The sequence below is a fragment of the Montipora capricornis genome, chromosome 7 (assembly GCF_036669925.1).
Source record: "Montipora capricornis isolate CH-2021 chromosome 7, ASM3666992v2, whole genome shotgun sequence".
NCBI classification, from domain to species: Eukaryota; Metazoa; Cnidaria; class Anthozoa; order Scleractinia; family Acroporidae; genus Montipora; species Montipora capricornis.
Genome location: NC_090889.1, coordinates 23,331,994 through 23,345,904, shown reverse-complemented (window position 1 = coordinate 23,345,904; position 13,911 = coordinate 23,331,994). Strand labels below are relative to the sequence as shown.

The window sequence follows — 13,911 nt, the reverse complement described above, 5'->3', positions numbered from 1 at the left end:
CGCTTTTTTATTTGGGAAAAATTGTAGTGTTCTATTTGGAGGAAAATTCCGATCGTTTTGTCCTTTTAATAGACAACACTTCTTCTCCTTCCGATTATTAGTTCGGGTGCTCTTTTCTACTGAGCTACAGGATGCAGCAGACAGAAATGACCCACTATACTGCTAAGACCTCAGTTGTAGTATTGGAGCATTCTCTCTTTCGTAATGAAACATATGGTGAATGTTTAACTGGCAAAAGTCATGACGAGAAGTGTGTTAGGAAATCGTGCCCTCAAAACAGCTACAACCCTTGAAGAGTTGGTCGCAACAAACGTGTCTTCGGGACCAGGACTGTTTACCTTTTAAACGCAAAGTTGACAGTTTTTTTTTACAAGCTCCCACTCAAACATACGTCAGTCCAATTACATTATTCTTTTTGAATTACGCATTTAATAGAAGGAGGAAGCTGAATTTTTATTTCTAATTTCTCAGGAGTAATTAACCGACATTATATCAAGCCAGTCACTTTTTTGGAAGTTCCTTGTGCAAAATTAAACCAATTTTTCGTCTTCGGAAATATATGAGGCTGAACAATAATTGGAGCAGATGGTAAAGAGACCAATTATGATTTTTAAGTGTTTTGGTGGTAAAGAAATCAGTAAAAAAAATAAGCCGTTGATTTTTGTTTAATTCACGAATAAATCATTGATTTCTCTTTCACACGACATCTCCCAGTGACACTTTTGTTTCCTAACAATCAAGTTTATACTTAATTGTATTCGGATCTCAATAGTCTAACGTGAGATTTCGCAAGAGTACAGGGATCTGCTGAGTGTTGCTTTTCTTTGCATGTCAGCTGACAGCTGGTTTTTAACCATTTAACTTAAAGAAATGGAAAAGAACTTTATTTCAGTGCCTAGTCTTTTATCGCTGGAGCATTAATTGGGTACGTTGTCAACTAAAATCAACGATTAACAAAAATCAAATGCTGGTTTTTGAGGTACCTTTTTTGCTGTCAAATCAATTATTCTCTCACAAGAAAGACTTTGGTGGTATACGATCCTAACATGCATTGGCGATATTTCCGTTTGTTCAAGAAGTGATTGATCTACTCACGTAAATACACTGAGAGACAGTGGGTTAAAAGCAAACAAATGGGTTATTGATTGAGAAAGTACTTAATTTACCTGATGTCTCAGAAAAGGGAGCAACATTTAATATTTATAAAAGGCGGAATTTTATCAGAAAACGTTTTAGATTCAATTTCAGTTTGAAGAAAGCCTCCGTGGTTAATTTTGCGCATAAGGTAGGTTTTAGGTTTCCTCTCTTTTGGCAACGAGTTATGAATTGTGCGCCGATTTAGGTGAATTATTGTTTTTTGCGTTCACTTCAGTTTGCGAAAAGTGAGGAACTGCTAGCGACTTCATTTCGTCTATCGGGACGATTTTGACTTCACGAAATACGGCGAATTTATATACTACTACTACAGTCACAAAAGGCGGGTTTCAAACTCGCCGTATTCTTTTACCATTTAAAAAAAACCCGTCGTGGGCAAATCTCGTTTCCTTTTTTAACAGGAAATAACCAGCAATAGCTCCGGATTATTTCGATTTTAACTGAGAATATCATCCAAAAGGTCTACTTACAAATTGGTTTACATGAATACTGCAAGACAAACACGATCTCCGTGGCAGAAATCATGATTGCGCTCTGTTATTTATCGGGACGAATAAACGAAGACAAAGGATTTTGATACCCCTCAACTCAAATACGTTTTTCGATTGCAGGAGATTGAACGTGTCAAGTGGCATGGGTCAAAACTCAATAACTCCAACTCACTAACTCCCTAGGGAAACAACGACTTGAACTTTCGATTCGCACGTGATCAGGTCGTGGATTTTTGAAACAGTGGCAAATTTGTAACATTTTGCATTAAGGACGTTCGCGCTAATTGTTTGTGCGCAACGTTACTGCGCAGGTAACGCGACTGTAATATGTCACGCATTACTTCGAGCATTTAATAGTGAAGTTGAGGTTTTAAAACCTTTGCAAAAACCGTGGACGATAAGTCTTGCACAGCGTTGGATCAAAGAAGATCGCGATCAGTCAAAATTGATTCAAAATATTTATGAAAGTCAAGTAGACTACTGCACTACTGATATTCGCGAGGTTTTATCAGTCGTGCACTAGTCTACTTGACTTTACATATTTTTCAAGCATTAGTTAAAATAACATGGCGACAAAAACGCCGAGGAAAAAATTCCAGGCCGGCAAAAGAATGGCACATTTATTTTCGAATCATCATGAAACTTCAAAGAGAAGTGAGCGGGAGGATGGAAAAGCTCTGGAAAAGGTTGCTGATCGAGTAGACTAGTGGCTGAAGGTTTGGAAACCTCGAGGACGAACCGTTGCGTAAATTTAATGGGGCTGTTTCTTTTTAATGTTTTTATTACCCTACGAACTTAAGTTCAAAGTGAATGCATGTTTTTAAAGTTCTTTTCCTTTACTTTCGTGAAAATAGAGCAGAAAATAGAGCAGTATTTTAGTCCTCGTCAGCTTGAATAGCGCGGACCTTCGTGGAAACAACCAGCGATTAAATTTCACAAAAAACACACTCCAGAGGATGAGCATGACGGCAATGGAGAGATATTATACAAAAGACCAACCAAATGAAGATGATCCCTGCTTAAAACTTCGTTGCTATGCTCAAGAAAGGTTTTTTTTTCGGTAAAAACCTTTCATCTCTTCAACGATCGATCCTCTCTTTGGTTCCAGCCCTTGCCCGACAGGTCACGCAAAAGCGTGACAAACGAAATTTTCCAAGAGCTTTGCAAAATCACATCGATTTTACTCGTTCAGATCATCGGTGACCCCCATTTTTTTAATCATGAATCACTTACTTTACTTACTATCTACAAAATATGATGAAATAAAAAAATTCTCACCGTAAGAAGTTATCTTTTTTTAACATTTTCTTTCCTCGTGCAATCGAATTCCGGTAGTTGTTGCAACGGATAGAGCTTTAATTTTACGAAAACGTTCGTCGAGGACGAACTCTACTGTTTACCACATCCCTAGCGGCATACAATTATCTAAAAATCTCAGTCCTAAAAACCTATGCACGGAAACTTTCACTTCAACAGTTTATTTTTATGATTTTCGATGGATGAGCAGATGAGGCTACATCTCGCTATTATGACTGATTTCTCGAGATTAAGGCATTTTTCCACTGCCATTTTCTCCGAAACAAAGTCGGTGACCCCCATTTTTTTTTTCCATTTTTGGAGTAAGTACTTTATGACCTAACTCTAGGCGAGAAATGAAGAAAATCTCACCGTAGGAAGATTTTGGCGCGAACGTCCTTAAATCCGTCTATTGTTGTTTTTTGAGTTGGGAGGTATAACAAAACACTTAATGACTGGCCTCACGGGAAACAGTGAGTTTTGAACATTGAGTGTCTCGGGGAAACTTAAGCCCGGTTTACACGACAAACATTTTGGGCACGGCACCCCTACAGTTTGGCACCCACGCCTAACATTTTAGGTACGGTTTAGGTACGGTTTCAGGGGTGCCGTGCCCATATTTTCTGGTCGAAGCTGCCAACATCTTGATGACCAAAACCAGAGTCCCTGGGAATGAGATTGTTTTCTCTTCTCGCTGAGAGTTATGGATCAAATCCAACATGGCGTCGAGTTCCAACAATACAATACAATACAATACAATACATAAAATACGTACACACAGCAATGTGAGGTGGTCGGAGGAGGCCCCTGCACTTCACTGTACGTTGCCAAAACCACGTCAAACCAGGCATCAGATCACAAACGCACCCAAATACTTCTTATTCGATTCTTGGCTGGTTTACCGCGGCTAGCACGGCTTGGACAAACATTCTGCACCTCTTAACGTTGTTATAAAAAGCAGTGTATGAGTGGTTTCTTCCCTCCACTAAATATTCCTGAAAATATAAATTTCTTCGCTTTCTCATGAAAAACCAAAAGAAGAAAGCACGGTTGAGTGCCTCGTGTTCTCATGTCCGCCATCTTGAAAGTAGTGAAACCGCTGACAAATGCATCGATATGCTCAACAATTTTAAAGGTGCCATTTTTAATTCTAACGGTGCCCCCCAAAAAAATTGTGGTACCTCAAATAAAGAAAATTTTGTCGTGTGAACGGGCAATGGGTGGACCAAAAATATAGGCACGGGTTCCAAATCGGAGGGGTGCCGTGCCCAAAATGTTTGTCGTGTAAACCGGGCTAAAACTCACTGTTTCCTTTGGGGTCTGTCATTAAGTGCTTAGTATTCCTGATAAGCTGGAAGCCGACTCATTGCCTACAATTGCAGCGTATTGTAGTTGATTGAAATGGTTGTATTCATTCTGCAAAGTTCAGATATCAAGACGAGCCTTTGAATACCAAACGTAAAGAGGAAAGACTAATTTTAGGATTCAACTATATTCCTAAATAGTGGCTTTGCTTAATTAATTACTTTTTAAGGATTAAACCACTGCAAAAACCGTTTACGATCAAAACTTGCTCTACGTTGGATCAAAATAGACACACTGTTTGCGTGATAAATAACCCCGCCCAACAAAAGTAAGAGAACGATGAATGAGGAATCCAAATTGAGGAACTATTACGTTATTTCGTTTGATTACTTTTATAGCGCAGCAAAATACTTAATGAATGGAAACGTGTTCGTTCTATATCTCGTGAGAAGTGAAGTAATGATAACCTGAAAATATTAAAGACATATTGGAACTGAGAATATACATACATATAACATATATATATGAAAAAAAAAACCAGATTTTCTGAGCGAAAAGTCACCGAAGCTAGCGACTCAAAACTTAATAATAACAAAAATATTATTTAATTTAGACTTAAAACGTTCAAAATTTTCCTCCTCCCGTATTTCACTTTAGCAGTTCCAGATATAGATACCGAGAATTTTTTCTCGAACGGGATTCCAACCAATGTACGTAGAAATTCCCTTCACACTGATGTACCAGCCAGGCCCGGGTTACACTGCTCGAAGCACACTAACCAGCGTTAAATACCACGGAAACCTATAGGTTTTGATACCTCTTAACGAACGGTTAGCGCAAACCAAGCTTCGAGCACCCGGCCCCTAGGTATCAATGCAAGCAATCTGCCGCATAGAAAAAAATATATTGATAACAAAAGCGAATTGCTCTGGGAGTCTTAATAATCACTTTTGATATCAATTGATGTCAGTACAATTTTCCGAAGACTCTAGGTTTGAATGAGATTTCAAACTTTGAACAATCCTAATTTTAAAGACAATGAAAAGATGCAAAAACGCAAGTATGTCAATTAATTATACAGACTTCATCAGGGAGGCAAAATTGCCCTCCCGCATCTTTTTGCTGTCTTAAACGCTTTTTAATAATGTCGTGTTTTCATTGAGGCTAGAAATAAATCACGTATCAGCTTTGGCTATGAATTTAAAAAACTGCTAATAGCGGGCGTTTCGGTGGGTGGTTGGCCTGGAAGAAAACTCAAAGGAACCAATGACAATTCATGAGGATCGTGCAAATGTTTGTTTATACGTGATGAGCTAAATAATCAACCAAAAGTAATTACAAAATGAGGTAACTTTCTATCGACAGTTTTTCAAGAAGAAACCCAATTCCGGTTACACTGTCTTATAAATAGAATTGAAGTATATTTTCCATTTAAATTTCCTTCCGTTAGTAATGGTAATCGTTCCATTATACTTCCATTTTCAGGCTTCAGACAAACCATACACGAATTTTGCGCCCATAAAGGTTTAATTAATGGCGACAGTTGGCTGAGGTGCTTTCCGCAAATTTGATTTTAGTCGGAAAATCATTCCGGCTGACAAAAATGAAAAATTGATGAGTTATGAGAGAAAGGGGCTGTTGATTTTAACTTTATATACGTTACTTCATTATACATAATAACTCATCAGATGCCGAAATAAAAGAAAGTGCACTTGGTGCTTGAAGAGGAAAACCTTTGAAGTAAAAGTTGTCACAAACTATTTAGGTAAGTGCAGTTTCAATTCGAGCTCTTCGATCAATAGTCAAAATGAGAGATATCTTTTGGCGACAGTACTCGGAATTAAATTGAATAAGTCAAGTCTTGACAAAATTTTAAAAAGAAAAAAAGCCTGAATTGAAAATAAAATGTATCAAGGAAGGAACTAGCTAGGCTAAAGATAAGAGGTCCGTGAGATATTAACTGTTTGTAGGAACTGTTTTCGTGGACTGAAGGATAGGAGATCCTTGCATTAGGAATGATACAAGCTGCAGGGCTACAAATAAAAAAATAATCAATGTGAAGAAATCTTTTAAAGCTATATAACAAGAGCCACCTGTCGTAAATTATTTTCAACTTCATTTCTGAAGAAAACCGTACTCTGTTACTGACAATTCAGTCGGTAAGTCTAGAGAAACTTTTAAAAGATATGCTTTATTGTTTGTGGGGCTACAAAAAAGTAAACTTAAGGAAGAAAATCTGGCATAGAAACTCATGAGTCGAAAGGTTTCAATAATTTAAAATATCAATCAAATAATCAGTTACCATTTCTAAGTCTAGTGAATAAGTTTTACTTCGTTTTCATTAACACACTCGCCAAAGTTTCAATTTTAATTTTTTTTTTAATATGTGGATGATCGGAAACTAGACCCAATTTGTTTCCACAAGTTGATGAAATATCCTATGTTTCTCAGCGGAAGACATTGCTTAAAAATATGAAAAAGTTTAGTCTGTCCGGCAGTTTCCAGAAATGCGTTTGGGTTCGCTTTCTCCTGTCTTTTCGTTCAAGTTTTTTGTTTTGTTTTGGTCGCGGGTTGTTCGTAAACACTGTTGTGGTTCTCTGACTCCTTTTTGAAATTTGTATTTTAATTATTATTCATTTATTGTTAAACAGAGAATGACATAAAGGTAAAAGAGTTACAACAATGTTTACGATTGGTCTACATATTTCTTACTCTTCGTTCAGCTAAGCGAAAGTTAAGCAAATGGCAGCTAATGAGATGAAACTGAGAACAAAAAAACATGCCGCTGTCCGGAAACGTTCTGCGATCTTTAATTAATCGCGTGCTGGTGGGGGTGATGCAGAACGTCAGATGGGAAAAAATTGTCTTCGATTAACGTTGCCTTAATTAAACTCTCGAATATAACTGATTCACAGACTCGATGTTTAATTCCTGTCATTGAATTTTTCAAGGAAATCAATAAGTCTAATGGTTGCCGTGACATTGCAGTTTTAAATCTCCAAGAAACAATTTGGCTTGACAGACAGACGACATACTGCTGTTTAATCATTTGCTATTTAACCACAACGTCTTTCCTTTTTGCAGGATTCAGTTGCCGGTTTGGACGTGCCTGTTTAGTACAAGAAGGCGCTTCGAATCTCTTGAAAACTGGTAGTTTTTTTTCCGAGAGCAGTCAAATCAGACTCTCTCAAAGTGGTAAGTACGTGTCATCAGACGTCATTTTTTATCCAAAGCATTTTGTGGTTCCTTGTAAACGTGATTCATCTTAAACAACGTTTTTTCGCAGGCGTGTTACATACAGATCTTCTGGTTATTTTTCGCCTGACTGTTAAATATGATATTTTGAGGATGATAACGAGGTCAGGCACTTGCTAATGTAAGGGAGTTCGTTTCACGAAAGTTCGGTTACATGTATATCAAGAGTTCCAGCGCTAACCCTCAAAACGTTACGCGGCTTTCTGTAGTCTCCGTATAGTTTCATTTTTTTGGGGTCTTGGATATCTCTAGACAACGTCAAGTTACTTTTAGTGTTCTTAAATTTGGAGTATTGAGTTTCCCGTCCCAGGTGAATCAAGTTTCAAGGAAACGAAGCAAAGTGTCACAATTAAATGAACTCTTAAAATGTGAAAGGGATTTATTTGAGTAAAACACCTTGAATGAACCAATTGTCTTTCTAGATCGTTCTGTCTTTCCATCTTTTGTCCATTTCCATTTTTTGTGAAATGTACGAAATGCGTGGATTGAATTTCCCAAGAAAAAAACTCCCTTATGGATTAGAACACGACTTCCTTTACGAGAGACATGTTCGAAGTTCTAAATTTGTTTTTGTCCTATTAAAGAAATTTCGCAAGGGCTAGCGCATCTCAAGGAAATTTTCCAAGGGATGCTCAGCAATTTCCTCCTTTCTCTCCCAACCACTGTCGTGGCTCATCCTGAATTCCTATTGCAAAGGTCGGATTGATTCGGGGGGGGGGGATATATTTAATCATGTTTAGAAGTCATGTTGACCTTGAAGCCATCTTCCATCGCGGATTGTCCGTGATAAAGTTTGTAAAATCTGTTTGGTCGAAACCGAGATTGAGCCGGTTTTATAAACACATAAGGAGCACATAGTTTTCCAAAGGTATCTTGTACGTTCATCTCTTAATTTATTTGGCCTACTTGTACATAAAACTAAAACGTAGACAACAAGCTCATCCAAGTTCTGACGTTGAATTTTGCTTTAAAAAAAAGGGGTTCACCATGATTTACTGTCCTAAAACATTCCCATACAGTTGTCCAAACTCACAGTTAATATTCTCAGTTTACGACTGAAAAATGTGTTTCGAATACTACCATTCTTACAGCAAATTTAACATTTTAAGTAAAAGGCACCTTACCTTATGGATCGTTTTCACTGTCACGCAACAAAAAAATAAAATCGAAACCGCTCAATGAAATAAGCCAAAAACTTCGAATGTTGTAGGGAACACATTTATTAATGACCTCACCAATTCTCAGGTACGTGCGGTACATTGTTTCTGAGTTATTACCGCTGTGCACCAATATGGTGGCCAGAAATCCACACGAATATCTGGTATTCATTTAGCGATGAAAGCGCTTACTTTTCGCTCAAGAAGATAAAATACATGTGTATGAACACATCTCCTAATGTAGAGAAATTCAAACGCTGTATTTTCGAAAAGAAAGACGTCATGGAACTCGAAACTTGAAAAAAGATTCATTTCTAGGTCACCTTCAAACTCCGAAATCACTTGGCGGTTTTGATTTTAGAATTTGATGACGCCACTGCGAAAACCATCTTTTGTGATCATGAAAAATTAACGGCCAGTACCATTGAACACGACATCCTCATTATGAAGGGAGCGTGTATTCAACTTTGTTTACGCAAAACGGAAGGTTGTACTTTAATAAATTTTTGGGTTAACAGCTGGACACCTTCACGGTGGCAGGAGGCAGAATGGTTGAATGGTTAATAGGGCGTTGGGTTTGCATACGGCTGCTCCGGGTTCAAATCCCGTTCTAACCTCTGGTTAGGATTTGTTTCCGGTTGTCCCGGATTCAACTCTACCACGCTTTGTAAATAGCCAACTGGTTGCCTCCTGCCAGGGGTCCATGGACCGGGTCCACAGGGGTGGTCCATGGACCTGGGGTCCATGTTTTGCATACGTCCGAGGAAAATCATGGCAAGCACAAATAAAATCTACACCAGACCACAACGGTTGACAAGTTCATTTTAGCCTTTCGACTTCAATACAAAACTCTTTCCTCAACCTTATTTCAAAAGACTGCTCAGCATCATCGAAGATCCCGCATCAGCGAGTCAACAAATCTTGCTTCATTTTTTATCTGTTGAATTTCATAATTCTGCGGAATTTATCTTCAAGCGCCAACGGCCGAACTGCGTTTTGGCTTCCATCAAACTTTCAACGCCAACCACAGATGACGAAATCAATTGATGGGTGACTAACCCACCAATCAGCATCTTTGGTTCCCAAGGTACATTCGTATATCCAAACTTGAGGCCGATGGAAAGCTATGGAATCTGTACAAATCTTTTCACTGAAGAATTTCTAAAAACGTATCTCGAGCTGTGAAGTGAACAAAAACTCCAATTCAATTTCCGGACACGGAGTTGATCATCCCGGCTATGTTCGGAAATTTGATTGATGGAAGCCAAAACGCAGTTTGGCGCTTCGCTCTTGAAGGTAAGATTCCGAAGAATTACGAAAATCTCGGTAAAGTGTCTTTACTGATGCAATATAATATCTGACGCGTGGCTTGCAAGTCTGCATTGCATCAAATTAAAGCAGAGTTGAAATTTAAACAATTCACTTTCTTGGCCTCGAGCAAAGTGCAACCACGCCGGATTATAGAAAAAAAAAAGGTATCATTTTTATTGTCATGAAGCTTTTCTTTCACCAAAATTCAGATAAACAAATTGGGGTTGAGAGTGTTTGATTATAGGAAGTTGCACGTAGGTGTCACGTAATATTCAGTACTGCAACCCTTTTTGCCGTTTTGTTACTTGATTTGCCCACTGGTCTTTATGGCTAATTTTCAAAATTCTTTTTGCTTACTAACATTTTGTTCTTTGCATCTGTTTCCAGTAATATTAACTTCTAACCATGTCTTCACAAACAAATGGTAAGTTGGTCACCCTCTTCAATAGACCTCGTCCGGGACGAGACGGGACAGGACAAAGAAATCACGGGTAATCTTTCGCCGGTCCCGATTTTGCCGTGATTTGTTTGGCCCCTTGCTGTCTGAGTCTCCACTCAGGATAAAGTGACTATCAAGACTTGCACATCATTGATTTTTAGATGAGTGTCCCAATCATTTGTCTCTTCATAATGCCAAGTAAATGGCCAAAAATCCTCGTGCTTGACTGGCCCCCCCCCCCCCCCCCCCATCGGAAACAAACGATTTGTGACTTTTTCCGCGGTTTGAGTCACCTGCGCACGGCTGCGTTTTCTTCGATCCTTGATTGCAGTTGGTTTACTTAAATTCTTTTTATAGAACGCAGACCAAGAGAGTCGACTTATTGTAGAGCTGCTTTAAAAGTAGCGTTTAGCAGCAGTGCGATTGACGAACCATGTGTGAATCGGTCGAGAGAGTTTTCCTTGCAAGGCGCCTGCTTAGCCTGCATTTGCTTTGAGTCCAAATTGCAATCACTATTTCTAGTTTTATTTCACAAGCCAAAAGAGCCGCCTAAGAATAGACGTTGTTGCAGCGACTTGCGATTGCTTTCAAAATCTCGCGCCAAAAAATGCAAAACTAATGGTGACTTTACCGCCCTTTGGGCCGGCTGCACGCACTTTCTCTGCGTTATGATTGGTTCGGTTTGGTTGTTTATCTAGGATCATTGGGATTGGCTTTCCAGAGGACATTTAATCTAATATAATTTGACATATAGCACTTCTTTATTTCCGGCTTTTGTTTTTAGTTACTCTTTCAGACACCGACAATAACCCCGGGACGCCAGTCAAAACAGCAGCAATTGTCCTGTATTCTTTTATCATAACTATAGCATTGGCTGGGAACATTTTTGTGATCTACATACTCTACAGAAAAATCAAAACTAGACGCTTAACAAGTTTTATGTACGTAAACCTGGCGGTGGCTGATTTGCTAGTAACTTGCTTTGCCATGCCTCACCAATTGCAGGCCATTCTCATGGACAACAGATGGTTTGGTGGAGCCTTCGGCGATTTTCTTGCCAAGTTTGTAGCTTTTACATTCTTCGTTGCGGTCATGGCGTCCGTCTATTCCTTGACTACTATCGCGTTTGACTCCTTTTTCAGCATTGTACTTTCCCTGCGACAATTTCCGCGGTTTCGGAACCAAAAAATCCTCGTACCGAGTATCTGGCTTTTTTCGATGTGCGCCATGTCCCCTTGGCTACTCATAATTAAAGTTCGCAATCCAACGGGACAATTCTTTCAAATTCAACAAGAATTTTCGCAGTTTGGCGATAAGAACTCAGTCATAAGAGGTGTTTATCTCTATGTTGTAGCCATAATCTATGTATTCCCTTTGGCTATCATGAGCTTTCTTTACGGATGTATTTGCCAAAAACTGCGTTCACACAAAATTCCGGGTGCGTCTGTAAGCCATGACGAAGCGCGCCTACGTATGAACAAAACAAAACGGCAAATGATCAAGACGTCTATTGCTATTGTAATTGCGTTCGCACTGTGTTGGCTTCCAACACATATCTGTCACGTGATGTTTGCCGTCGATCGTGTATGGGCGTTTAGAAAGTTTCCCTTTTTCCACTACTTCATGTTGGTGAGTTTCTGGTGTGGACACGCCAATAGCGCGGTCAACCCCTGGATGTTGATCTACTTCAAGAAGCGGTTTCGCGCGGAGTTTGGTAAAATGGTCACTCTTCCGTTTTCGCGCATGTCTACGACAAGCCACTTTAACTTCCGGGAGACATCCACAAAACGGCCTTCATCTAAGGCGGTGACATTAACAGATTTTTGTCAAGTTACAAGCTCTTTATAAACTATACTGGATACTTGCCATAATTTTAAGAAAGTAAGAAAGGAGAACGCTTATGACAGTTACAACGTCTCCTTCGCAGTAGTAATTCGCAACGCAGTCACGCAACCTGTCACGTGCATAGCCGCCACGCAACGCTTGGGACGCCGAAGACGTCACCTCAAAATATAACTTTGCAAGATAGTAAGTCTTTGGCGATTTTTCCATCTCCTTCACGTCGTACAATGTGGGCGAAGTATTCTAAAAATCAATTAGTACAAGCGGTTTCAGAGTAAAAATAGAGGATGGAAAGTTCACATTGGTGCGCTCGCGTTGTCGTCAAAACCTTAAAAGGGACCTTAATCAAGGGTGACGGTCACGAAAACGTCGCCTAAAAATATGAGGGAATTTAACGATCTACTACGGCGACGGCCGGCGACGAAAACGTCACTTTAAAATGTTTCCAGTTCTTACTGTCGGCTTCGATGACCTGTAAACACCAGCGAGATTAAGTAGATACACTAGGTGAAAAAAGGTATTTAGTTTCCGTTTAAGACAAATTAAACAACCATTAAATATAGCACAACATTTAAGTCACTTTTAACTGACTAAAACGGGACTTAAAGGCAAAAATAGATTTAAGAGGAAATTAATTTTTGTTTAATGTGTATTAAATGCCTTTGTCGAATTTAAGTTACATTTAACTGAGTTAAACGGGACTTAAAGGCACAAATGAATTTAAGAAGAAATTAATTTTTGCTTAATGTTTATTAAATGCCTCTCTCCAATTTAAGTTCAGATTAAGTACATTCCTAACCATTATTAAAGTTGTAAAAGTTTAAGCTGTACTAAACGTAGCAGTTAAACTACCGATATATCTAGCTGGTTCTTTTTTTAAGGCTTACTTAAACAGTGCATAATCATTTAAGTGTCATTGAAGGTTTCTTTAATTTGCGGTGTAATTTCTGTAGGCAAAAGAATTTTTTCAGTTTACCTCACTGTAATATCAAGAAACGACATGGCCCTTGGTGAGGCCCTGTTAGGGGTAAATTCCGACAAGCGACATGGCCTTGAACCGGCGACATGATAGCCACGAACTGGCGACGACCGACAGACTATAACAACGAATTAGCGTAAGCGACACAAATGTCAAGACTGACCGACAGCGAATTTTAGAATTGTGAATGTTTTGCGGACTGCGGAACATTTGCGCGTACACAATTCGTCGTAATTACTTAATAATGATCATTGTTAACAATAATGGCCAATTATGGCTAATAAGGGTCCAATAAAGGCGAACAGAAATACATCTCATTTTACTGCTGTTTTGATTGTTCATTTCATGTAATTGACGTATTCAGTGCATCACTCCCTTTGAGGACTTTTCCGCTTTGCGTATCATGTTCTCCCTGCATGACCCACGTGCGCACTCCATCAGTCTGTCAGAGAGATACTTCTATCTCTATTGATCGCGTTCATCTCGGTGTTCCAAATCGGAAGCGAGTTATTGAAACACATCACTATGAGAGTCATAAGCGAGTCGTCGGAGTGCCGAACTTGTGCACGGTCAGAGTCACGTGACGGGTCTGTTCAACATCAGAGACCGCGCTATTGTTTAACCCTTTGAAGTTTGCCGAGTTTCATAACCAGTCCCCTCTACTAACTATGATTTTTCACA

General features: G+C 39.1%; 1 protein-coding gene across 5 annotated transcripts in view; it reads left to right on the top strand.

The window, feature by feature from the left end:
- The window catches only part of LOC138056489 (neuromedin-K receptor-like), a 40,400-nt gene extending 26,862 nt beyond the window's left edge, over positions 1–13,538 (top strand). For 3 of the 5 annotated variants that reach the window (XM_068902305.1, XM_068902301.1, XM_068902304.1), the window contains 3 exons: positions 7,332–7,442; positions 10,358–10,394; positions 11,194–13,538. In XM_068902305.1, coding sequence (XP_068758406.1) covers positions 7,332–7,442; positions 10,358–10,394; positions 11,194–11,218 — 173 coding nt within the window. In that variant the 3' untranslated portion in view covers positions 11,219–13,538. Of the gene's footprint in view, positions 1–1,185; positions 1,286–5,884; positions 6,013–7,331; positions 7,443–10,357; positions 10,395–11,193 lie in introns of those variants that run through there. The other 2 variants (XM_068902302.1, XM_068902303.1) reach the window with 2 other exon arrangements.
- Positions 13,539–13,911: the final 373 nt, after the last annotated feature.